The sequence below is a fragment of the Sebastes fasciatus genome, chromosome 18 (genome assembly GCF_043250625.1).
Source record: "Sebastes fasciatus isolate fSebFas1 chromosome 18, fSebFas1.pri, whole genome shotgun sequence".
Lineage (NCBI taxonomy): Eukaryota > Metazoa > Chordata > Actinopteri > Perciformes > Sebastidae > Sebastes > Sebastes fasciatus.
Window position 1 is genome coordinate 21,479,563 of NC_133812.1, and position 27,508 is coordinate 21,507,070.

Below are 27,508 nucleotides of genomic sequence, written 5' to 3' on the forward strand. Positions count from 1 at the left end.
TTTATGCTAAGCTAAGCTAAGTCTCACATAGTATTCACCTTAAAGACATGAGAGTGGAATCAATCTTCTCATCTAACCCTTGGTCAAGAAACCTTTGGCAAGAACAAGAATATGCATGAAAATATGCAAGAAAATATGGAACTATTCTTTAAAAAGGTGAGGTATGCTTTGTCACCCAACAAGGTGCATTACTCTTGATGCACTCCTAATAATGAAATATAGTTCAGTAACATCAGTAACTTAATAATGTGTTTTATCCAGTAACAGCTTATGTGTCTGTGGATGCCAGAAAAAGGATTTTCAATGCAATCTATCGTTTGGTTTATTTGATGTAAGATGTTCCCTCGCCCCCCTCTGAGGGATGGAAAACTGTGCGAGTTTCTCATAAAACAATGGGATGGGCTTGGTTAGCTGTTTGGCTCACACACATAGAGGGGAAAACACACACACACACACACACACAGACACACACACGCTCATCACACAGGCGTGTCCCTGTCCTCCTGCCAGTAATGAAGCAGATAATAAGCTGCTTCACGCTCTGCTGTAGCAAAACCAAAATCAAAACACTGTTGATTTAAGAATCAAAATGCGTACACTCATGGGTTTTTCATCTTCCATGCTCTGTGGCAATGATGAGGTAGAGCATCAGTGTGTGTGTGTGTTGGAGCTGTATATCATAAGCCTGAGGAGCAGGCAGTGGGTTTTCTAGGCGGCGTTGAGAATCCATTCCTCGTGCCTCCCTCCACATTTCAGCTCTCTGTATTTCCAAGAAAGGATTCTCTGACTTTGACACTGATGCCGTCACCGAAAAGAGTTTTCTGTTAAATCTTCTGAACTTGTGAAAGAAAGAAAGAAAAAAACAAACCATGCAAACATTTTGATTTTTGGAAAGAAACCATAAAAACCTAAAAAATGAAGTATACATGGGAACTGAGGCTGCAGTTGTAGCTGTAGCGGTCATTTTACGATATCAGGACCAAAGATGTGTTTCCAGAGCAGTTGTATGGTTTGTTAAAATCTAGTATTATGCTCAAAAATCAAAGACACCTACTCGTTTCAGTAAGATCACATAAAAGCCTTTATCCCGTATTGATTTTCCTCATTAAATCTATGACACAAAGATGTAAATGTTCACAGAAGGATTTTAAGCTTTGAGCTACGATTCAAAGAGGCTGCTGCTCAAATAACAAGGCAAAGTCTGATATTTTGAAGTGTAATAAACAGTTCTTGAAGCAGTTTTGCACCTGACTTTGCTATTTGGAACAAATAATTAATTTTGTATGTTTGTTTTTTGTCTTGTATATAAGTTACTTTAACGACCATACTTTCCTCTAGAGGGAGCCTATACACTGTACACATGTTGACCCTCTACTGTGTACACGTGTATCAAAGTTAACCAGATCACTACAACACTCTCATTAAACTAACATTTAAAATGTATTTCTAAATGTATTAGGGCGGTCAAAATTACCACGATAACAACACGTTAACGCAACTTTGTTTTAACGTCGCTAATTTCATAATAACACATTAACGCAACTTGCGATTTTTAGGTTACAGCAGGCTCATTTTTCAAGCTAGAGTGAAGATACTGGTATTATATGAAACTCCAAAACCTAAGGAATCCATTGATACCAACCATGGCATACTAGCTTGTCGTGAAGGAGGTTAAATAACACTCCAATCCTACATCATGAAACGTTGCATGTAGTTTGGGGCAAGTCATAGTCAAGTCAGCACACTGACAGCTGTTGTTGCCTGTTGGGCTGCAGTTTGCCATGTTATGATTTGAGCATATTTTTTATGTTAAATGCAGTACCTGTGAGGGTTTCTGGACAATATCTGTCATTGTTTTGTGTTGTTAATTGATTTCTAATAATAAATATATACATACATTTGCATAAAGCAAGCATATTTGCCCACTCCCATGTTGATAAGAGTTTTAAATACTTGACAAATCTCCCTTTAAAGTACATTTTGAACAGATAAAAAACGTGTGATTCATTTGCGATTAACCGCGATTTACTATTTTAATTGACTGACGGCCCTAAAATGCACACGTTCTTCTTTGTAGCAGCTTGAACAGGTGGCCCAGAAAAATATAATGTTAACTTTTCCCTATGTTTGACATCGGTTTTGAAATTGTCTGCAATATGGATGTCAGACATTTTAAAAACATGTCTCCTGTATTTGTACCTGCTCTTCTCTCAGTGACAACACCGACACTTGGATGTTCCTTTCATTCACCCCGTTTGGAACAAACAAAAATCCATGTCTCGCTCATTTCTTCCATGCTGCAGCAAGTGACAATGCAAAGAGTGGAAACACATTTGAAAGTAACATGTGTTCAGACAACGCATCAAAAATGTTTTCTGTTGGATCTAAGTAGCTGTTGATGTTGGCTTGGCAGCCCACCAGGCCTGTACAACTGCTGCAGACACGAATACATTTATATAGTTTGTCCTGGCATGTTTCTTCCATATCTCAGTGACATGTGTCTGTTGGTTTCTGTTTATTCCTGAGATGGTTTTATTGCCACAGAGTTTCTTACAAGTTGATTTATTTGAAAGGCAGCCTCCTGAATATAGTTAAATATTGTTCCTGTAAATGCTCCAATCTCCCGTGTTTCTTATTGAAACGTCATTACGGTACATGGAACTCAACTGGGGTCTAATGGGCTACTGTGGAAAAAAATATTAAAGGTCACTCAAATTCTCTTTCAATGTCCGTGTTCATGTTTGCGAACAGAAAAACAACTATTTATGTAGGAAAATGTAATCTTGTTTAAATTTAACATTAAATAAATTGTTGCAGGTCTGTTGATAGCTTCCTCAGAACATGCTGATGAAATGCGGATATACTGTATATCCCATAAATGCGGATGCTTGTCGCTCCAATCACAGTTGATTTAGAGCACCACATCTGCTGCTTTACTTTGAAAAACACTCACTATATCCTGCCATATGGACTCTCTCTCCGTTAGGTCAATAACGTTATAATAGCACAACTATTTATAACAAATACAACACTGCAGTATGCAATCTGTTTCAATATCCAACCTTTTATATATTTTATAATGTATGCATTCAAACCATAACATATACATTGTATTTGGTTTGAAGACATGATCTATAATTCATCTAATTATAAAGCAAGGAATCGCTGTTTGTGGGGATGTCCTTTGCAAATCTGGAGAACTGCTCATCCCATCAACTTGACACTTAGCGGGTGTATTGCTGGGGATCCTGTGGAGTGCTTTGTCAAATTCTGTGCAATTTGGAAACGCGTCATGTTCAATATTAATACATTTTATAACACTACTGTAATAACCTTCCCGCCAGCAAAATACCTCCACCAATTAAATCCATGCTCTGCTTTTTTAATGGCAGTGGTAAATGACGTAATCTTTTCCTAAACCTAATTAGTTTCGTTGCCTAAACCTAACCAAGTTGTGAAGACGGAAGGTTATTTTGAAAAGACTGTATGCATGTAACGAGTGGAAATTGGCAAGTGCGTCACGTGTTGCTGGACATTGGTAGGGGAAACGGACGAAAAATGAGGAATAACTCATACAAACTGTTGTATGAGGATACATTAAACTGCATGACTCAGAATTTTTAAAAGTAAAAACTGTAGAAGTGGATAAATGCCATCCGGAAAGAGAAATTGTCCTCAAATCAATGCCACTGTAAGCAGTAAAACCCCGGTTTTAAATGTTATGTCCTGATTTCCTTGAAGCGTGTGTCATTATTCAGTTCCAGTATGTTATTGAAACAGCCACTCAAGTCTGGTTGCATTAATCCAGGTGTGTGTGTGTGTGTGTGTGTGTGTGTGTGTGTGTGTGTTTGTGTGTTATGCGGTACTCGTCTGTCTCCAGCGGGGGTTTAAAGAGGGATTGAATTAGAGGAAGGATAGCTTTCAAGTAGGGATTAGGATAAAGCTGGGTCTCTCAGGGTCATTATTCAATAGCCAGTGAGTGGCATCACAACCCCTAAAACCCAGTAGACAGCAGCCAGAGAGTGGCAGCTTCATCTGTAATGAAAGGACGAGAGCATGGGAGTGTGTATGTGTGTATAATGAATACTACATTGTTATGGAATAGTTGGGGATAATAACAGCAATAACTTTGAAAAACTGTCTTTGGGTGACAGAGAAAGGGGCAGGCGGTCCCCTCCGGCATACATAATATCTCACGGATGTCATTTTTTTGTCTACTGTACATGTTGGGTTTCCAGGTTGGACACCAGCCAACATGTATCCTGATTTATATATGACATTCACACCAAGCCAACCACAAAGACTACAGCCAAGCAGCTAACATGAAAGTCCTACTGCAGCTGAATGGGAGGAAATAAGTCTTCATACCCAGAGATGAGTCATATATAGTTATATAGTGTTTGTAAACTCCCACAAAACCGCCCTAAATGGACGACGTAGCATCAACTCAATGGCTTAAATTATAAAGTTCCCAAACTCAACAGGGTCGTGCATGATAATTGAGACATTAGCAGTGTATTTAGAAATATATGAAGCATTTCTGCACCACAAGCTACCTCAGGTTTTTGCTGTTGTTAGCAACGTTATACTAGTTTTGAATTTTCAATTCGTTTTTATTTTAGGTTTGACTTTTAGGTTTCATTTAAGTTTAGTTTTTGGAGAGTGTTTGCTTGTTTTAGTTTAGATTCAGTTTAGTTTTAGTTTTAGTTTTAGTTTTTGTTTGGGCCAGGACAGGTATAATGTCTCAGAAGTATGTAGCTATATATACATACATAATACATGGTTGGAGAACTGTATAGGAAAGGCCTTAAAATCTTCTCTACTTTAGAGTCTGATGTGAAGCAATGATGTGTGTCACAGCGCCATCTTCTGGAAGGTCAAGTCCGTTCAATTTCTGTGGTTCAATATGACAAGTGTTCACAGAAATTCATGCCGTCTCCTTTGTTTGGTAGTGATATATTTTAGCTAAAAAAGACAATTAAAACTGAAATGAATTTGCGTTAATTTTTATTTTATTTATATTAGTTTTTAACGAGGATATGTAGTTTTATTTTTTCTTAAAGGACTTAGTTTTTAGATAGTTTCAGTTTACTGAAAATATTTTTAACTTCTTATTTTTGCTTTTAGTTTACTATAATAACCCTGGTTGGGAGCAGGAATTTTACCTCTTTGCCACCAGGGCACCCATTTTTAGCCATATTGTATATTTACAACATCAAAAACAAACAGAATATGTGTAGAAGTGGATTAAGCTGCAAAAGTGGTGTGAGTTTTCTTGCTATGGATGTTTGGATGAAAATTGGGTTCTTGGAATCACTTCTAATCATAAACATGAATCGAAGCTGATCACAGCCAGCATGGACCATGAAGGAAGAAAACTTTTACAACTACTTTTCAGTTCTACAGGAGGTGAATCAATGTTTCCTCTAAACTGATAGTTTGACCCAATAATTAATCACAATTATCACCCAATATCCTGATGTCAGTCATCAGCCGCTGCTCTATTCTATCCTTGAAATTGTAAGTGGTTTTAAAAATTAGATGCAGGGATTTAGTGAATTGATATCACTCGCACTGGAGCAGGATTTTCTTCTCTAACTTCATTAAGTTGTAACTGCTCATGATGCATGACAATTTATGACAGCAGCAGATTATTCTGAAAAGCCCATTAGATATTCACATGGCTGCTTTCTGGTGTCTCTGGTTCAGAGTAGCCAAGTCCCGCGAGCAGCTCGGGTTTGTCAGTCGCAAGTTGTGGAGCCAGTGTAGAAAATGAACACTGAAGAGTAAGACTAGAGAGGAGGTGAGTCAGTTTATGAAGAGTTTTAGGAATTTCTGACTAATTAAAATATCTCAAAGACCATCAGATTAATTGGTTAGTCAATGCAGCTCCTTGTAAAGTAGCCTATACTTCATCTCTTTTGTTCAGTCTTCATACCTAAAAGTTAAATAAAATAGGTTGAGCAATCCATTGCACAACAGCTTTGTCATTGTGCCAAGCTGTGGTTTTGATGTTTTTATTCCTCATGTAAATGCTAAATTGAAAACGCTGAATAATGCACGTTTTTTCTTTTTTGTTACTACTGTCTTTATGTTTTTTACACTTTTATAGCCGTAACTCACTTTTAAAACTTAAAATTGTAATATTAAAAGGTTATTACCCACCCACCAACTTATATTAGGCTTTTAGTTACATTATTCAAAAACTGCACCTGTGATTGGCGGCCAATAATGTCAATAATTGGCCCGCTCCTCTAATTTTTCCAGCTTGTGAAACATGAACTAAACTAGATCTCAAACAGCAAAATCCACCCATAGTAGACAATTCTGGGTAAACGAGGCAGACAGAAGTATTAAAGCAGGAAGGAATGAAACAATAGGGATCGAACTGAAGACGGTTGGCTGAGTCTACTTTCGCTGATGCTGTGAATTTGCGTCCTTCTGAGATTTGAGTGCTACTGTAAAACTTGACTGAATTCTCTGAGACAGCAGAGCGGGGCTTACACCAGGATCAGACAGAAACCCCTCAGCTCGTGGCCCCTTATTGTCTGTTGGTTTGTTGGGATCCTCCAGAGACGCTGGTTTTCTTGGCAATCCACATCACGTAAAGACCTCAGACATCTCACTACCTCTACTGTCACACGAATGGAGCCAGTTTAGAGAGCTGTTACTTTGTTAAGAAATCCACAGAGGTCAGGTTGGATGGACGTGCAGCTACACTTCTGCTCTTACACACACAGGATTTGATTCTTGTGTGGTCACGTAGAGAGGTTTTTACTTGAAAATGTCTCCATTAAACTAAATCAATATGCTGTATTTGGTTAGTTCAGATACTGCAAATATGGTCACCAAAAAGGTTTCACCTTACACAAATGCTCTTTAGTTCAATTAGGGCTTGCTGATTGGTTTTCATCATGGCTGAGCCTACTTAATGTCTGATGCAACTGCACTGTGCAGGATCCTTCGTTTTTTTGTGCTGCATGCTATTAATTTTTCCACTGTGCAGGCCAGTCATTTCACGTGCATTTGGTGGAATCTGCAAATGGATGAGCCTGATGTTTTATGGTACAAACTTTTGATTGGAGCCCCGGTGATCAAAAGTGTGACATGGAAACTTTGATGAAAGTAGACTATAAAGAGCGATATTAATAGATACAAGGGGGTTTGTTACATGAGCATTTCCTGAAAGGTTGTTATATTTGCTGTTTTTAACATTAAATATCAAAAAGCTCTTTCCCAGGAAAAATCCACAATGACGCTTGAAGAGTACCAGCCAGCTCCAAACAGTGTTCATTTCGTTACCTAAAACTATGATGAAATATGTTCGTCAACAACCTTTTTTTCCATTACTAAGATTAGACGATGATGAGAGCAACGTCTCTCAGTCCGTCTCTTTCCTTCTTGTCTCAGTCCTGACTTGTGCTACGATAATGCATAAAGTTGGCGGTTTGCGGTTCAGGTTTGGGTAGGCAATTAACGCATATGCTTGTATGTTGGCGGTGCGTATCGACTCTCATAACGGACCGGTGAGTGCGACTGAACCGCGCATCACTAATAAGCGCAGTCAGGAGGACTTGGAGTAACAGTCTGCAAAGCTGCATTCTTAATCATTCAACCTGTGTTTTTCATCGGATAATTATAAGATAAAATCGTATGTGAAATTAATTTGGCTTAAATGACAAAACTATTGGTTTTGGCTAGAACAGATTGACTGAAATGTTCAATATAATCTGATGAAGAAAAAGGACATTTGACACAAGACTAAGACAAAAGCTAAAAAAATAAATAGAGGAAACAATTTGACTAAAAGTTGACTGAAGGCAACTAAAACTGGACGGAAATGTTTTGAGTTATAGTTGACTAAAACTAGACTAAAACTATGAAGGATAAAAAATGATTAAAATGTGTCTTAAACTATAACTATAACTGATCTCAAATAGTTGCCAAAATTAACACCGGCTCCCGCAGGAGACCTTTTGGCCCCTGTTTGATTGACAAGTGATCTCTATGAAGTGCAAGACAAAAACATCACAGCAATGAGAAGCAAAGATGAACTGAAAACCCATGGAGTATCACTTAAAGTACGGGGATGCTCTAAAATGGCATAAGTTTAAATGAAAGAGGCCAGAAAGAACTCGGTAACAAACATTGCCATATTTCTCTTGTCTGTCTTTCTCATCGTTAGTTCCTCTAAGTGCCAACACAAGAGGAAACAGAGCATGGGGAAGTGATAAGATAATAATCCAGCTGTTAACACTGATACGGTGAGGACTTTGCATTGTCATTGCCCCATTCGGATCAAACACACCACATGACCATACATGGGCACACATACACAGCAACAACAACAAAAAGTTCTAGATGTGCAGCAACAGGCCTCGAAGGCTCACACTAACATTTGAGAAGAACCATTACTTCTTTCAGTTTATCATACAGTCTTTATGAAAGTAGTATTTTGACAATCATGGAGGATTAAAATATGATCCACACTAGACCAAACACCCTCTAATACTATACCTCCTCATGTTGAATTCTAAGGTGACGTGACAGAAACGATGGCTATAGGAGAATCAAACCAAAGGAAACATAAGTAGGCTAAACGCCAACAATGTCTATGGTATTCTTCAATGACTTGGCAGACAATCTGTTTTCCACCCAAAAAATTTAAGTTTTGTCGATGTAAATAAAGAGATTATCAACCTATTCTCACTCCCAACTCGTCAAGTACCACCGCTTGGTCACCTCGGTATCTGATACCGACACACCGAGGCTCCTTTTATGAGACTCACCAGTCTTTCAACTAACACCAATGTAAACCCATTCGCTTCGTTATTTGACGGTCAAAGCAACTAATGTATAAAGAGCCAGAAAGTCCGTTTGGGGAGGGTGGTCATTTTACAAAACAAACTACAAACATACCTATGTTAACCCAAACCACAAGCTTTTCCTAAGCCTAACCAAGTATGTTTGTTGTCTACACCTAACCAAGGAGTTTTGTTGTGTAAGTAAACCTAAAAACTAAGTAAACCTGTGTTGGAAGTTTATTTTGAAAAGACACTATACGTGTAACAAGCAGAAACTGACACGCTGTCCCTGATGCATCCAAAACTGATGCTGGAGGGGTACCTAGAGCATCACAGTTTGATGCGTAGGGCCACTGTACAAGCTGCGGTATTTGACGAGTTGGCAGTGAGAAGCCGTTGAGTTTATACAGCATTCATTTTCTGTTTCTTTACTGTTATATCGTTTGAACCACAAATAGCGAATTTTTACTCATAACAGACTCAAGAGGCTCCACCAAAAATAAACATGATGAGAAACAAAACTGAACCAGACAAATTGGTTCTGCACCACGTCTACGAACTATGCTCCCGTGCCTCAAAGCACCAAAACAATATGCCAAAATGGCTGCATGTGACAGACTTCCCTTCTTGCCACTCCACAGCCAGATCAGCACTATAAGGGTTCATGTGCTTCCATATAATCACTCCAACATATTAAAACTGGTAATAGAATAATGCGGGGTTAATGCAAATAAAGAGTAAAGACTTTATTTTTGCCCCTGGGGAAACCTCGCAGGTTTATCTGGCAACGATGATTATTTGATCTGGCCTTGAGCAATATTCACTTTACAGACAAGAAGTCGACATAATCATCATGAGTCATCTTCTTCTTCATGCCCACTGAATTTCATAACCAAGAAAAATAGGAAGTAAATAGAAGCAGCTTGACTTAGCAAACAAAGACTGAATAGTTAGGTATCAATCATGCTTTTAGAAAGCATTAATCTCTCTGCATATTGTTTGTTTTTATTGCTGTAACACTGAATCACAGTGAAAGTAGTGAGAATATTTGACGCTGATTTTATAATGATATATATATAATAATTCCTTCTTGTTATAGAAGGCTCATACAATTGAGTTGTTTATTTAATTTTGAATTTAAAAACTCAAGTTAAGACTAGCATTAAATGAGAAATATGAAAAATAATTGTAATTTATTACAGTTTTCAGTCACGTTTTAGCCCTTATTAAGAGTGCCAATGACCTACTTTATACAGCTGGCAAAGGTAACCATTCATTGTCCATTTTGATAGATGGGAGAACTGCTTTTTATACAGTTGCTTACAGTGTTCTACAGAGTCCTGGCAAATCTAGAAACATAGTGTTTTGTTTGTAATTCTCCAACAGAGCCTCTTCTGTAGCTCATATTAATTGTGGCATTCCCCAAGGATCCATTCTTGGCCCACTATTGTTTTCAATATACATGCCTCCTCTCCGACATATCACACAGAACCATTATGTTCTCTGCAATTGCTATTACATCACAAACTGATTGTTCTGTTTATATATATATATCAGTAAGACCAAGGCTACCCAAGTATGCACTCATGTTTTGGGTCCTTTTTAATTGGTGATCAACCTTCCAGTTATTAGTTTACGATGTTATGGTAACAACCAGGCAGCTACATGAGCTCCTCACCAGGTTGACCAAACTGTTCCAGCTCAAACCAGTATACAAGCAGTCTGAACTGCTCATACAAGCTTCACTTCTTGCTGGTCTTAACTGGATTTTTTTAAACTGGGATAAGAGTAGAAGTGTCAGTTTTAAGAGCAACAATGGTAGTATTGGAAGCATACGATGTTAAGAATGTTATCTTAAAAATCCACAGATACAAGTTCCTCATTCTGCATATTCTGATAAAAGAAGGGGGGGAGTTTCAGTTACAAGCGTCAGTTTTCTGAGAAATGCTCAATAGATTTTGCCATACGGAACTCAACGCTGCTAGCGAGCTGACGTCAAGTTGTCTTTTTGAATCCTGTAACAATACCAAGGGGTTTACTTTACATAAGTAACTTGTGTCAGATGATGGTAAACCAAAAATCAAACAATGGACCTATATTAATCCACCTTTACAATTCAGAGTTAAGAGCACTCCATTAAAGTTGGAGAAATTGCTAAGTGTGCTTACATTTATAGTAGCCTGGTCACCAAAAAAGATGTCACAAAAAAGGATATAATCTTAAAATAACCTTTACCGATTGTTATAACAAGAAACTGACTATTTATTTATTTTACTACTTACTGGATTGCACTATATGGCATGTTTACACAACTTAAAATATTTGTTATGTCTACCTGGACCATTTTGACTGACTCATTTTCCCTCCACAGTGAACAGAAGCAAGGAGCAGTCCTACAGCAAAACACACAAACTCAGGGAAGGAGAAAATGAAATATACACAATTGCACTTAGACCAGAAAGCAATGAAAAATGTTTATATAGCAAGAAATATAAATCAGCATTTAAAATCCTAAATAAAGAGAACACTGTTGAAGAAATGTTGTGATGTTAATACCATAAGATATTTTGCTTGAGTTTAGCACATCTTTTCCAGGGTTTAATCTGTGGCTGCAACTAACATTCATTTTCATTATCATTTGATTAGTTAACAGCCTACAGAATTTAAAAATATAGTGAAAAACAAACAAAATTTTCCCAAGATGACCTCTTCGAACTGCTTGTTTTGTCCGACCACTAGACCAAAGAATTTATATTTGCGTTACCGTGATATAAAACAGAGAAAGCCGCAAATCCTCACAATTAAAAACTAGCAACTGACGTCTTATTTAATCAGCTATTGTCTAATACTATAGTCTGATCACTCATTCACTTGGGCTAAACCGAACATGAGGAAACGATGAGAGAACAGGGCCTTGTCTGCCCTTACTTAGGTTTAGTGGTTGAGTTGCAATGAGACCCCCACCCAGCCGTTTCCTGCAATATTGCTAAATATTACACAATTACTTAATGAATCCATAATGTAAAGTGTATCAGGCTACCAGTAAACACAGGTATCTACATAATCTGTGAATATCCCACTGCTTTGTTTGATAGTAAACCTCTTGTCTTTGACTCTGAGTCAGTGGAGAGGTAAGACCTACATATTTCAACCTAATCTATTTGTGAACAAGACAAAGTAACTGCAACTGCAATTAAATTTGACCACTTTTGATTTTTTAACGATGAAGTGCACTGTGGTCTCTCTTGTGTTGTCCATGGTTGTTCTCGTGGCTTTTTTGTATTTCATGTCCATGGAGCCCTTCACGGTAGAGTCATCAGACCCGGTGGCAGACATAAATGCGTGAGTGGGAATTTGATTTCTGTAAGCGGACCCAAAGCAAACATGATAGGCAGCGCAGTCACGTGAGTGTATTGATCAGACTGATTACACAATTATAAGCACATCATCCCTATCTATACATAGTCATAGGCTGTATTCCATTTCCTGAGCAGAAGTCCAGGTAGGCTGAACTTTCACTGATCTGGAAACAACAAAGGTGAAGTCATTGACAGTTAATATATTTAGCAGGTCAGTGGAAATGTAGCCCACCTGAGCTGCAGCCCAGGAAATGGAACACAGCTATTTTCTGTGGCGCTGCCAAGATGTGGACGTGATTACAGACCAGCAGGGTGATACAAGTAAACGTGATATAAACATTGCCCCAATTAGCCTGGACCTCTGAGAAGAGTCCGGTGGGATCCTCCCCTGCGATTCTTTTTTGATTAACAAGCTTGATTTTGATCAAGCTTTTTTATGCACTCTGGCACCTTAATTACAGGCAAAGTAGCCTACATGTGTTAATCATTGAAATATTTAAAGGTGTACCTCAAAAACTGTTTAATGTTTACTTTCTAGATTAAAAAGGCAAAAGTGAGCATGGCTCACATACCCCCGCTCACTGCTTGACCCCTACTAAAGTAGGGCCAAAGGTTTTGCCCTTTTGGAACTAATGGAATTAATGGGCATTAACTAATCAACTAATGGGCACCCTGGACTTCTAACCCCCAAAAAGGCACAACTAGACCCCACTGTCAACCATCATACCAAGTTTGAAGTTCCTAAGTTAAACAGTTTCTGAGTTCTACTCCGTAAACAAAAGTGGGACACGCAAACGGACGGACAGACCGACACGCGGAGAGCTATATACCCCCGACTATGTCGTCGTGGGGGTATAATTATGAATTGTGATGTAACAAATAGTAGTCTGCCATTTGTCCTCTACTGTAACTTGTGTCGCACAGGGAATTAGAGCATTCATTATTACAATTACTAAAGTTATTACTTACACGTGGGCTTTTTCTACTATGTCAACCCAAAGTGAATGTCGTGAAAAAGGTCAATTGTTAATCTCAAATGAGTGTAACATATGGATACATGACTTTAAAAATAATGTGTACACAAAACGTAATGAATGTCTACACCTCTCACAGTGTGTTCGTACTGAATTCATTACTCTGTACTACAAACATAAATATTATTGTGATTGATGATACATTCTAAAACTAGAATGGCACTCGGAGAGCGCAGACCTCCGCCAAGCTGCCCGAGTACGATTGAGAGAGTTTAATTATTAAGCTGTATGCCTCACTGTGTGGAAGTGAACGGAATCTTTTCTTTTTTATGTGTAAGGCTTTCAGGCTTGACTTAAACATCCCTTCTCAACTTTGTAAAACAAAATGTTTATTTAATACATAAAATAAATTTGTAAATTTACTGAATTGTTATTTATTATCAAAATAATAAATAATACTCTAACAACTTGATAAAAAAATCTTCAATATAAACAGGAATTACAATTCAACAAATTGGTCAAAACGTAAACAGGAATTAAAACCCCAGTATATAATGTATATGAACATAGAATTGAATTTAATAGATCAGCCCCATTGTCACCGATATCCGATCCAGCTATTTGAGTCAGTATCAGTGCGATATCCGTTCCGGTATCGGTGCATCACTATATTTATTGCAATAAAACTCAGAAAGACAGATGCTCTCTGTGAATTTTCTATTAAGAGCAACATTTCAATATTTACAATATTTTACAATATTGTAAGCAAAGAAGTGGCAGCAGATGATGAGCAGAAGCGGGTCAAACTACAATAACTAACTTCCCATTGTTTTTAGAACACCGGCGTGCACCTGTTCCTTTCAACTCATGCTGTAGCTTTGCCTCATCTCTTCCACAGTTTAAAACCTCTGATTTAGAGTAAAGAGAAATCTACTGAAGCTGGAGATAAACTGTGATGAACTAAAATAAAACGCCCCCCAAAAAATATGAAAAAAAGAGGCCCAGTGTGGAATGATTTCCGTTTTGTTGGTAAGATTACAGATCAGCATTTTAAACCTCAATGAGACTGCGTCTGGTTTACAAACCTATATTGCTAAATACTGGGCAAACCATGAGTAAAGGAAAACATCCATTGCTATAAAAGGAGACGTGGATGTACTGTACTGTACCAACACAGATATTTACTCCACACTGCTCTCTTTCACAGCATCCTGTTGACTTTTGACTCAAGAAAAGGTAAGCACTAAATATTTAATCCTCATTTACTAAGAATTTGAGCAAGACAGTTGTTAGACATCTGTTAAAACTGTTGCCGTATGTATTGTGTCTTAAAGCTTTGATGATAACAGTGGTAAAAAAACAACTGCATTTTTAAAAGTTATTATCTGTGCCCTCTGTGGTGTGTTTGGTTCTTGTTTTTCAGGATGAAGTGCATCGCGCTCTTTCTTGTGTTGTCCATGGTCGTCCTCATGGCTGAACCCGGGGAGGCTTTTTGGGGTACTTTAAATACAGTCATGGAATCAACTGACCTTCTAATAGAAAATATTTTGACACAACATATCCATTCATTCAGCCTTTATTTAAATCTTGAGGAATCATTGAGGGCACGCCCTCATTTTAAATGATGTCGAGAGTAAAACAGAATCCAGTAGCAACAAACATGGCAGCTGTTTGGAGGTGATCCTACGCTAAAGTTCAATGGTTATTTGCCAAATCTGCAATGTCAATGTTTCAAGAGGTGCTAGTAGCACTGCAAAATATAACACAACCAACTTAATCAATTTCAGCCAATCAAAAAGAAAGCACAATTCAAAGAAGCAGATTACTTTGTTGAATGCATTGTAAAGAAACTTCCCAGTGATGGTGTGAAAGCGACAAAAATAACAGAAATACATTTCATTTTGTTTTATAAAGTTAGGAAACAGAGTTAAAAACAGTTTAAGTCAAGCCTGATGTTGCCTTACACATAAAAGAATCCTCCCAGTCACTTCCAGACAGTGAGGCATAAAGCTTATTAATAATACAGTGGTATAAGATTGGTACTCCGATACTTTCGAAAAAACTAAAAGCAGTTTTACCAAATTAAGTGTTTGCATGTGGGACTTCAAGCTTTAGCCAACTACTTAAACTCTAAGCCAGCAGATCAGTTTACAAGAATTTTAAGATATGTGGCAAACTAAGCTAAACAGTTAGACTACATACAGAGAGCTTTTGTTTTAGCTTGCGTAGTCGAGGGTTACGTTGCACTGTAATTTATGATAATAACATAGAGGCTCCGTAGTCTGCACCAAGACGGCCTCCAACCTTGTTCACTAAGAGGCAACTTAACAAAAACACTATGTAACTATTCGTTATTAGCCGAGCTACGCGCTGTCCTTGTGTTAACATAGCGGCGGTGGATGAGAGACTGCGGACAGAGCAGATTGAAATATCGCTTTTCTACATGTTAACATAATATTTATGCTTGTTGAACAGTTGCATAAAGTGTTGGCTTTATACTTTAGGTTTACGGTTTTATTACACTTACTTACAATAACGAGCGTAGTTGTCAACTCGACTTCACCTGGTTCACTTCACTGTCTCCAGCTATTCGCTGACTTCACTCCGATTGTGTATGTGGAGAGCTTCACAGCCCAGACACAGAGCAGGAAGAGGATGCAGCTTGATAATATATACTAACGTTACTTTACTTTGACCCTGGGGTCCGTTTAATAACAAGTTTTGGTAACCATCCTCAAATAAAATGATCATCGCGTTTCAGACTTCAGTCTTATGCGATGTGTTCATCGCGCATGTTTGTGTCCCGATGACGATGAAAATACAATTCATCAGTCAGCACTAATTATTAACTAACTAACTATTGTACACAATATCTCTGGCTCCAGAAGATAGCATATCTATAGTCTTGTCAAAGTCTTGTTTTAGGATTTCAGTGGCTGAGTGTGCAGTATTAGTGATGTTATTGTTCTAATGTTTTTTGTTCATCATTGTTTCTAGGTCTGATTTAATGTAATCATGTTTTTCTCGTCTGTTTTATTTAGTCCGCCACTTTGTCAAAAGGTAAGGACCTATGCTTCTACCACTGTTATCATTATTTTTACATCTTCTATACTACTATTTTTATAATAAATATTAGGGCTGTCAATTGAGTAAATTATTTAATCACGATTAATCGCATGATTGTCCATAGTTAATTATGATTAATCGCACATTTTTTTCCTGTTCAAAATGTTCCTTAAAGGGAGATTTGTCAAGTGTTTAATACGCTTATCAACATGGGAGCGGGCAAATATGCTTGCTTTATGCAAATGTATGTATAAATTTATTATTGTAAATCAATTAACAACACAAATTAATGACAGATATTGTCCAGAAACCCTCACAGGTACTGCATTTAGCATAAAAAATATGCTCAAATCATAACATGGCAAACTGAAGCCCAACAGGCAACAACAGCTGTCAGTGTGTCAGTGTGCTGACTTGACTATGACTTGCCCCAAACTGCATGTGATTATCATAAAGTGGGCATGTCTGTAAAGGGGAGACTCGTGGGTACCCATAGAACCCATTTTCAAGTCAAGGGACTCCTTTAATAATGGCCATGGCAGTTTTTTGTCGCCAACATTTTGCATTATTTAGTGGTTGGTACCAATGGAGTCCTTAGGTTTTTCTAGTTTCATACGATACCAGTATCTCCACTCTAGCTTTAAAACGGAGGCAGCTACAACCTAAAAATCATAAGTTGTGTTAATGCGTAAAAGAAATTAGTGGCGTTAAAACAAATTTACATTAACGTGTCATTATGGCGTTAACTTTGACAGCCCATATAAATATTAATGTTAAAGTAGCATTTAAGTAATTGTGATACATTTCTGTATTTCTCATATATCATAATACTAAAACAAACACTACTATTACTACTTCAACTTCTCACAATATTATGTTCTGCTGCTGAATCTTCTCTCCGTCCACCAGCCTTTTCGGAGATCGCAAAATGGACGATCAGCAGGAGCAGCTCGACAAACGTTCAGTTGATTACACGGGGCAGCCTGGTGACGCTGGGACACCCTGAGTGGGACACCCTGAAGCTATGTTTTATATGAAAAGATATGCTTGTTTCAGAATATATCAACTGCTGCAACCATTTCTTGAAAATACATACGCTTTTTTAAAATTCATTCGGTAGAATGTCTGAATAAATTTGCATTGAAAAACGTCAAATATGTTTCTTATTTAAAAATTGAATTATAATGAACATGGTTTTACTTTATTAAAAATGTTATCAGCTGTAAGGAAGTGATGGAGTGAAGCCCAGAGTGAACCAACTTTGGTTTTGAGGTAGAGATTAGATACATTATCTATAATTCCCAAATTATATGAGAGTCTATGTTTGCTCTTCCTGTAATAATACTTAAAGCAAAGGTAGGCAGAAGCACTTTTTTGTTACATTTGTTGAAATTCTCTTTACATCCCGACAGCAATCAATAAACCAAATGCTCTGGCAAAAAAAAAAGAAGAAAACAGAAATTCAAATTAATTATTTTAAATATATTTAATTCAATATTTTTTTATAATTTAGAGTAAAGAGAACATGTATAAAGCTGGAGATAATAAATATATGTGATAAATGTGGTGATTTATAGCAGCCTAGCCATCACAGAGAAGACAAAATTAGCTGAAGAGTACCTTCACAAACTAGTTGAAAATCCAAAAATAGTATTTATGACTTAAAGACGAAATACAATATTCTCCAAATTCTTTAAAGACGTGAACATATAATGAGAAAACATAAGCAATTTTCTCCATATTTAGGATGATTTACTGTTTTTGACACTCTGGGTTGAACTAAAGTATAAAAAAAACTGAATGCAAAGAAGTGATGAAAGGAGTGAGCATGGTGTCTGTTTTCCCTTCCTGTATTGCAAAACACTGCACAAAGAATGACAAAATCAAGCTATCCCTCTCTTTAAAAAGAGACGGGTATCTGCCAACCCACAGAGACTTACACCACCTGTAGATCTCACACTGCTCCATTAGTCCTCTTTGAAAACAGCTTTTTGACTTTCACCGTCAGTCAGCGGAAAGAAGTAAGTATCTCATCTTCCTTCACTTACGTATGCCGAATATTAATAGTGTCTACATTATTTTACTTTTTGCTATATCCACGACACAAGCAGTCTAAACATTTGTGGTGTGTTTAATTCTTGTTTTTCAGGATGAGGTTCATCACGTTCTTTCTTGTGTTGTCAATGGTCGTCCTCATGGCTGAACCCGGGGAGGCTTTTTTCCACCACATTATCGTGGCGATCCATCGGTAAGGACTTGTGCTTGATACTTGATACAAACAACAACCTGATATAATATAACTGTTTTTTTTACCTTAGTTGTTATATTCTTAAGCTGAACTCTCCCAATTGTCTCTCCACCCACCAGAATTTTCGGCCAGAAACAACGCGACATGGCAGATCAGCAAGAGCTGGACCAACGTGCGTTTGACCGAGAGAGAGCTTTTAACTGAGTCTCTGATCTGAAAGAATTTCATGTTTTACATGAAAAGAAATGCTTCTTGCTGTTCAACATAACAATGTATTGATTAATTGATTGTGCTAACCATTGCTTGAAAACATTTTCACATTGACCTAATTGGTTTTGAAAGAAATGTCAGTCATTTGGAATAAATCTGCATTGCAATACACCAAAGCATTTCTCCCTTGTCTTATTTAAAGGAAATCATCATTTTGGGGTAGATGGGTTTTATCTTTAATTTGTCACATATCTGGATAAGGTAGTTGACATTTTGTAGTATTTTGATGCTTTACTACATGGTGATTAGGAATGCTAAAATACAGAAAATGTTATATAAAATCTAGGGCTGTCAAAGTTACATTTCATCTTCATCTTTCGGGGGTTGTAGTGGGCTCAGTTATACTGGCATCATATGAAACTGGAAAACCTAAGGGTGTTATACTAACCTGTCGAAGGAGGAAGGAGGCTAAATAATGCTCCAAACTTGTGCTTAACTAGAAACCCAAGGAATCCATTGGTACCAACCATGTCATACTAACTAAATACTTGTCCAAACTTGCACGAAACACTGGCATGGTCTCAAGATATGTGAATGAAAATGGGTTCTATGGGTACCCACGAGTCTCCCCTTGAAACACATGCCCACTTTATGATAATCACATGCAGTTTGGAGCAAGTCATAGTCAAGTCAGCACACTGACACACTGACAGCTGTTGTTGGCTGTTTGAAAGTAACATGCGTTCAGACAACGCATCAAAAATGTTTTCTGTTGGATCTAAGTAGCTGTTGATGTTGGCTTGGCAGCCCACCAGGCCTGTACAACTGCTGCAGACACGAATACATTTATATAGTTTGTCCTGGTATGTTTCTTCCATATCTCAGTGACATGTGTCTGTTGGTTTCTGTTTATTTCTGAGATGGTTTTATTGCCACAGAGTTTCTTACAAGTTGATTTATTTGAAAGGCAGCCTCCTGAATATAGTTAAATATTGTTCCTGTAAATGCTCCAATCTCCTGTGTTTCTTATTGAAATGTTATTACGGTATATGGAACTCAACTGGGGTCTAATGGGCTACTGTGGAAAAAAATATTAAAGGTCACTCAAATTCTCTTTCAATGTCCGTGTTCATGTTTGCGAACAGAAAAACAACTATTTATGTAGGAAAATGTAATCTTGTTTAAATTTAACATTAAATAAATTGTTGCAGGTCTGTTGATAGCTTCCTCAGAACATGCTGATGAAATGCGGATATACTGTATATCCCATAAATGCTGATGCTTGTCGCTCCAATCACAGTTGATTTAGAGCACCACATCTGCTGCTTTACTTTGAAAAACACTCACAATTTCCTGCCATATGGACTCTCTCTCCGTTAGGTCAATAACGTTATAATAGCACAACTATTTATAAAAAATACAACACTGCAGTATGCAATCTGTTTCAATATCCAACCTTTTATATATTTTATAATGTATGCATTTGTAGGAACCTCACGAGACAAAGAGCCTTGGCCTACATGGGAAACCAGAAGCCTGATCACAGCAGGGGACCCAACGGCCAAGCTCTGAAAATCTCTCACCTACATGCGAGATTTCATGTTGAATCCAAAACGAGAACTCCCATTGGATGAGGCTAACAGGAAATGTGGGGTCTTTCCGGTGAAACGGCCACTATTCTCACAGGAGATAAAAGGCACGCTCACCTGAATCTCATCCCTTTCCACTGCGACTCACGTTGCTCCAGGAGGTACCCAACGCTGCGGCGTTCACCTGAAGACCGAGCCACATTTTCTGACCTCGCTGGACGAGTTAAGATAGTGTTGTGTCCATCAGACTTTGAATCACATCCCTGCAGAAGGAAGACTACAGCCCGGCTTCACCAAGGAAGCCGAGGACAACCGTTCTTCATCAAAGGAAACGAGCGCACCGCCTTTTCCTTCATTTCTGGCTGCTTTCCCCTCCGCTGCCACACGGAGGTCCAGCCTGCCGTTCATCAGCTGACGAGCTCCATAACGGCCCGTTATTGTCCGAGCCAGCGCGACGCCGCCGGACCAATTAACGACGATATACTCCTCTATCGCTCCGAAGAAGCGATTCAAGTAAGAGGCTTGTGTCTGGGCAGAGACTAGTGAAATTGTATATTCCAATAAGTTAATAACTATTGTTGATTTATACTAAACGTACGGACCGCCGAGTCCGTCTGTTTGCTTTGTTTATTTTACTTGCTTTGCTCTGCTTTGCTTGTTTATGTTGCTTTGTTTACTATTGCTGATTGTCTGATTACTGTGTGCTCCTTGTGTTAGCTTCTGCTAAACGTGAAGATCTGTAGCTGTAGTTTATTATTAAAAGACCAGTGCACGGCTGGCAAACGTGAGTTTGCCTGCCGAGCATCTGAGTGATAATAACCCAGCTATTACATCTCTCGCGCGGCAGTTAGGATTCCTGCTGCTGCGGTGTTTACTGTTTTGACTGTGATACTGTTTTAAGGCGCTCCTCGCCTTTCTTTCCCTCCACTTCTACCATATACAAACAAACACTTTGCCGACACGCGGGATCCCCGTCCTGTTCGTACGCAGTCGGTAATTTCCGTGGCGCTACCGCCACCAGAGCAACTCCTCCCTCGTGACGTAACCACTTACGTGGTGGCGCCGCCTCGGGGTTTCCCTTGCTCCTCCCACACACGTAGATACGCCTCCTCACGTTCCCACCTTACTGATCACGCGGGACTTTCACATCCGTTTGGGCGTGATCTGTAACGTTCGAGCAACCCCTCCCTCGCGTGACGTCACCACGTCCACCGCGGGTGTCCTTTGCTCCTCCCACACCGCACACACACATAGACACGCCTCCTCACATAGGCTCACCCCATTACCTTACAGGTCACGTGGGAGTCACACCCCCGTTTGTGCGTGATCTGTACGTTCGAGCAAACCCCCCCCCCCTTGCGTGACGTAACCACTTACGTGGTGACGTCCACTTAGGGCGTCCTTTGCTCCTCCCACACCACACACACATAGACACTCCTCCTTCACACCTAAACACATACACATTTGCATTCACACACACATCTCTCTCTCTTACACACACATCTCTCTCTCTCCCGCACACACATTTTCTTTTGCTTTTGTGTTTTTGTTTAATTCTAGTTTAGTGCTTAGAGCTGCATTGTAGAACATCCATTTGTTTATTAAAAGTGTTGTTAATTAGTAATTACTGCTGTAATAACTGTTGATTTAGATTGATGTTGTTAGAGTGTTTATTGTTGATTGAGATCACTATATTTAAATAAATGGTCTTATTTTAAATAGCAGTTGTCTGTGTTTATTGTGCATTCATATTGTAATAACGGCTGGTTATGAGAGTTAGTGCTCGGATTCACCCTTCACCGTTCATCCCCTAAATGTAAGGTAGTGTTTAAATACTGGCATTTGGAGTGAACAATCCCCTTATGAGACTGGATTAACGTTTTGGTTGTTGGTCCCTGATTCCAGGGTGGTGCCCCGTTCATTATTAATGTTGATTAATAATTCTTATTAATAATAATAATTCTATTATTATTTATTAATTAAATTAGCTAATAACCAAACCTGTTCCATTTGTAAATCCCTTACACATTCAAACCATAACATATACATTGTATTTGATTTGAAAACATGATCTAGAATTCATGTAATTTTAAAGCAAGGAATCGCTGTCTGTGGGGATGTCCTTCGCAAATCTGGAGAACTGCTCATCCCATCAACTTCACACTTAGCGGGTGTATTGCTGGGGATCCAATGTAGTGCTTTGTCAAATTCTGTGCAATTTGGAAACGCGTCATGTTCAATATTAATAAACTTTATAACACTACTGTAATAACCTTCCCCCCAAGCAAAATACCTCCACCAATTAAATCCATGCTCTACTTTTTTAATGGCAGTGGTGAGTGACGTAATCGTAAACCAGGAAGTATAAACAAAAAACAAAAAATAAACAAAAAACACCAAACTTTCACCCAGGAGAACGGTGTTCATACCCCGTTTGAAACCAAAAGTCAACGTTGATTTATTTGTCACGCAAGTTCCGTATTTAAATTACACCACTTCCGGAGTTATTTTAACCCAAACTACAATCTTTTCCTAAACCTAATTAGTTTAGTTGCCTAAACCTAACCAAGTTGTGAAGACGGAAGGTTATTTTGAAAAGACTGTATGCATGTAACGAGTGGAAATTGCCAAGTGCGTCACGTGTTGCTGGACATTGGTAGGGGAAACGGAAGAAAAATTAGAAATAACTCATACGAGGATACATTAAACTGCAGGACTCTGAATTTTTAAAAGTAAAAACTGTAGAAGTGGATAAATGCCATCCGGAAAGAGAAATTGTCCTCAAATCAATGCCACTGTAAGCAGTAAAACCCCGGTTTTAAATGTTATGTCCTGATTTCCTTGAAGCTTGTGTCATTATTCAGTTCCAGTATGTCATTGAAACAGCCACTCAAGTCTGGTTGCATTAATCCAGGTGTGTGTGTGTGTGTGTGTGTGTGTGTGTGTGTTATGCGGCACTCGTCTGTCTCCAGCGAGGGCTTAAAGAGTGATTGAATTAGAGCAGGGGTCTCAAACTCGCGGCCCGCGGGCCAATTGCGGCCCGCAAGACGATATTTTGTGGCCCCCCCCTTGATATGAAAGTTTAATGTTCAGAAGAACACATTCAAGTTAAAGAACTGTTAATAATGACGTTTGAGAAGATTTTTTTTTTTTAACAAAGATTTTTTTGTGGAATACCTGATACGGCCCAGCCTCACCCAGACTCTGCCTCCAGCGGCCCCCAGGTAAATTGAGTTTGAGACCACTGAATTAGAGGAAGGATAGCTTTCAAGTAGGGATTAGGCTAAAGTTGGGTCTCTCAGGGTCATTATTCAATAACCAGTGAGTGGCATCACAACCCCTAAAACCCAGCAGACAGCAGCCAGAGAGTGGCAGCTCCATCTGTAATGAAAGGACGAGAGCATGGGAGTGTGTGTGTGTGTAATGAATACTACATTGCTATGGAATAGTTGGGGATAATAACAGCAATAACTTTGAAAAACTGTCTTTGGGTGACAGAGAAAGGGGCAGGCGGTCCCCTCCGGCATACATAATATCTCACGGATGTAATTTTTTTGTCTACTGTACATGTTGGGTTTCCAGGTTGGACACCAGCCAACATATATCCTGATTTATGTATGACATTCACACCAAGCCAACCACAAAGACTACAGCCAAGCAGCTAACATGAAAGTCCTACTGCAGCTGAATGGGAGGAAATAAGTCTTCATACCCAGAGATGAGTCATATATAGTCATATAGTGTTTGTAAACTCCCACAAAACCCCCCTAAATGGACGACGTAGCATCAACTCAATGGCTTAAATTATAAAGTTCCCAAACTCAACAGGGTCGTGCATGATAATTGAGACGTTAGCAGTGTATTTAAAAATATATGAAGCATTTCTGCACCATCAGCTACCTCAGGTTTTTTGCTGTTGGGAGCAACGTTATACTAGTTTTTAATTTTCAATTCGTTTTTATTTTAGGTTTGACTTTTAGATTTCATTTAAGTTTAGTTTTTGGAGCGTGTTTGCTTGTTTTAGTTTAGATTCAGTTTTTTACCAAGGTTTAGTTTTAGTTTTAGTTTTAGTTTTAGTTTTAGTTTTTGTTTGGGCCAGGACAGGTATAATATCTCAGAAGTATGTAGCTATATATACATACATAATACATGGTTGGAGAACTGTATAGGAAAGGCCTTAACATCTTCTCTACTTTAGAGTCTGATGTGAAGCAATGATGTGCGTCACAGCGCCATCTTCTGGAAGGTCAAGTCCGTTCAATTTCTGTGGTTCAATATGACAAGTGTTCACAGAAATTCATGCCGTCTCCTTTGTTTGGTAGTGATATATTTTAGCTAAAAAAAGACAATTAAAACTGAAATGAATTTACGTTAATTTTTATTTTATTTATATTAGTTTTTAACGAGGATATGTAGTTTTATTTTTTTCTTAAAGGACTTAGTTTTTAGATAGTTTCAGTTTACTGAAAATATTTTTCACTTCTTATTTTTGGTTTTAGTTTACTATAATAACCCTGGTTGGGAGTGGGAATTTTACCTCTTTGCCACCAGGGCACCCATTTTTAGCCATATTGTATATTTACAACATCAAAAACAAACAGAATATGTGTAGAAGTGGATTAAGCTGCAAAAGTGGTGTGAGTTTTCTTGCTATGGATGTTTGGATGAAAATTGGGTTCTTGGAATCACTTCTAATCATAAACATGAATCCAAGCTGATCACAGCCAGCATGGACCATGAAGGAAGAACACTTTTACAACTACTTTTCAGTTCTATAGGAGGTGAATCAATGTTACCTCTAAACTTATAGTTTGACCCAATAATTGATCACATTTATCACCGAATATCCTGATGTCAGTCATCAGCCGCTGCTCTATTCTATCCTTGAAATTGTAAGTGGTTTTAAAAATTAGATGCAGGGATTTAGTGAATTGATATCACTCGCACTGGAGCAGGATTTTCTTCTCTAACTTCATTAAGTTGTAACTGCTCATGATGCATGACAATTTATGACAGCAGCAGATTATTCTGAAAAGCCCATTAGATATTCACATGGCTGCTTTCTGGTGTCTCTGGTTCAGAGTAGCCAAGTCCCGCGAGCAGCTCGGGTTTGTCAGTCGCAAGTTGTGGAGCCAGTGTAGAAAATGAACACTGAAGAGTAAGACTAGAGAGGAGGTGAGTCAGTTTATGAAGAGTTTTAGGAATTTCTGACTAATTAAAATATCTCAAAGACCATCAGATTAATTGGTTAGTCAATGCAGCTCCTTGTAAAGTAGCCTATACTTCATCTCTTTTGTTCAGTCTTCATACCTAAAAGTTAAATAAAATAGGTTGAGCAATCCATTGCACAACAGCTTTGTCATTGTGCCAAGCTGTGGTTTTGATGTTTTTATTCCTCATGTAAATGCTAAATTGAAAACGCTGAATAATGCACGTTTTTTCTTTTTTGTTACTACTGTCTTTATGTTTTTTACACTTTTATAGCCGTAACTCACTTTTAAAACTTAAAATTGTAATATTAAAAGGTTATTACCCACCCACCAACTTATATTAGGCTTTTAGTTACATTATTCAAAAACTGCACCTGTGATTGGCGGCCAATAATGTCAATAATTGGCCCGCTCCTCTAATTTTTCCAGCTTGTGAAACATGAACTAAACTAGATCTCAAACAGCAAAATCCACCCATAGTAGACAATTCTGGGTAAACGAGGCAGACAGAAGTATTAAAGCAGGAAGGAATGAAACAATAGGGATCGAACTGAAGACGGTTGGCTGAGTCTACTTTCGCTGATGCTGTGAATTTGCGTCCTTCTGAGATTTGAGTGCTACTGTAAAACTTGACTGAATTCTCTGAGACAGCAGAGCGGGGCTTACACCAGGATCAGACAGAAACCCCTCAGCTCGTGGCCCCTTATTGTCTGTTGGTTTGTTGGGATCCTCCAGAGACGCTGGTTTTCTTGGCAATCCACATCACGTAAAGACCTCAGACATCTCACTACCTCTACTGTCACACGAATGGAGCCAGTTTAGAGAGCTGTTACTTTGTTAAGAAATCCACAGAGGTCAGGTTGGATGGACGTGCAGCTACACTTCTGCTCTTACACACACAGGATTTGATTCTTGTGTGGTCACGTAGAGAGGTTTTTACTTGAAAATGTCTCCATTAAACTAAATCAATATGCTGTATTTGGTTAGTTCAGATACTGCAAATATGGTCACCAAAAAGGTTTCACCTTACACAAATGCTCTTTAGTTCAATTAGGGCTTGCTGATTGGTTTTCATCATGGCTGAGCCTACTTAATGTCTGATGCAACTGCACTGTGCAGGATCCTTCGTTTTTTTGTGCTGCATGCTATTAATTTTTCCACTGTGCAGGCCAGTCATTTCACGTGCATTTGGTGGAATCTGCAAATGGATGAGCCTGATGTTTTATGGTACAAACTTTTGATTGGAGCCCCGGTGATCAAAAGTGTGACATGGAAACTTTGATGAAAGTAGACTATAAAGAGCGATATTAATAGATACAAGGGGGTTTGTTACATGAGCATTTCCTGAAAGGTTGTTATATTTGCTGTTTTTAACATTAAATATCAAAAAGCTCTTTCCCAGGAAAAATCCACAATGACGCTTGAAGAGTACCAGCCAGCTCCAAACAGTGTTCATTTCGTTACCTAAAACTATGACGAAATATGTTCGTCAACAACCTTTTTTTCCATTACTAAGATTAGACGATGATGAGAGCAACGTCTCTCAGTCCGTCTCTTTCCTTCTTGTCTCAGTCCTGACTTGTGCTACGATAATGCATAAAGTTGGCGGTTTGCGGTTCAGGTTTGGGTAGTCAATTAACGCATATGCTTGTATGTTGGCAGTGCGTATCGACTCTCATAACGGACCGGTGAGTGCGACTGAACCGCGCATCACTAATAAGCGCAGTCAGGAGGACTTGGAGTAACAGTCTGCAAAGCTGCATTCTTAATCATTCAACCTGTGTTTTTCATCGGATAATTATAAGATAAAATCGTATGTGAAATTAATTTGGCTTAAATGACAAAACTATTGGTTTTGGCTAGAACAGATTGACTGAAATGTTCAATATAATCTGATGAAGAAAAAGGATATTTGACACAAGACTAAGACAAAAGCTAAAAAAATAAATAGAGGAAACAATTTGACTAAAAGTTGACTGAAGGCAACTAAAACTGGACGGAAATGTTTTGAGTTATAGTTGACTAAAACTAGACTAAAACTATGAAGG

At 38.4% G+C, this 27,508-nt stretch overlaps 2 protein-coding genes across 2 annotated transcripts in view; one reads left to right on the forward strand and one right to left on the reverse strand.

The window, feature by feature from the left end:
* Positions 1-27,508, reverse strand: part of LOC141756492 (exostosin-1) — a 290,084-nt gene that overhangs the window by 93,690 nt on the left and 168,886 nt on the right. The gene's annotated exons all lie outside the window — the stretch shown is intronic.
* On the forward strand, positions 14,210-17,358 carry LOC141756494 (pteroicidin-alpha-like). The gene is made up of 4 exons (XM_074616247.1): positions 14,210-14,373; positions 14,561-14,634; positions 16,179-16,197; positions 17,113-17,358. The coding sequence occupies exons 2-4, from the start codon at positions 14,562-14,564 to the stop codon at positions 17,207-17,209; spliced, it is 189 nt and encodes a 62-aa protein (XP_074472348.1). The 5' UTR covers positions 14,210-14,373; position 14,561; the 3' UTR covers positions 17,210-17,358.

Bases quoted from the DNA above. Each gene is read 5' to 3' on its own strand.
- LOC141756494 (XM_074616247.1), top strand. From the start codon at position 14,562: ATGAAGTGCATCGCGCTCTTTCTTGTGTTGTCCATGGTCGTCCTCATG.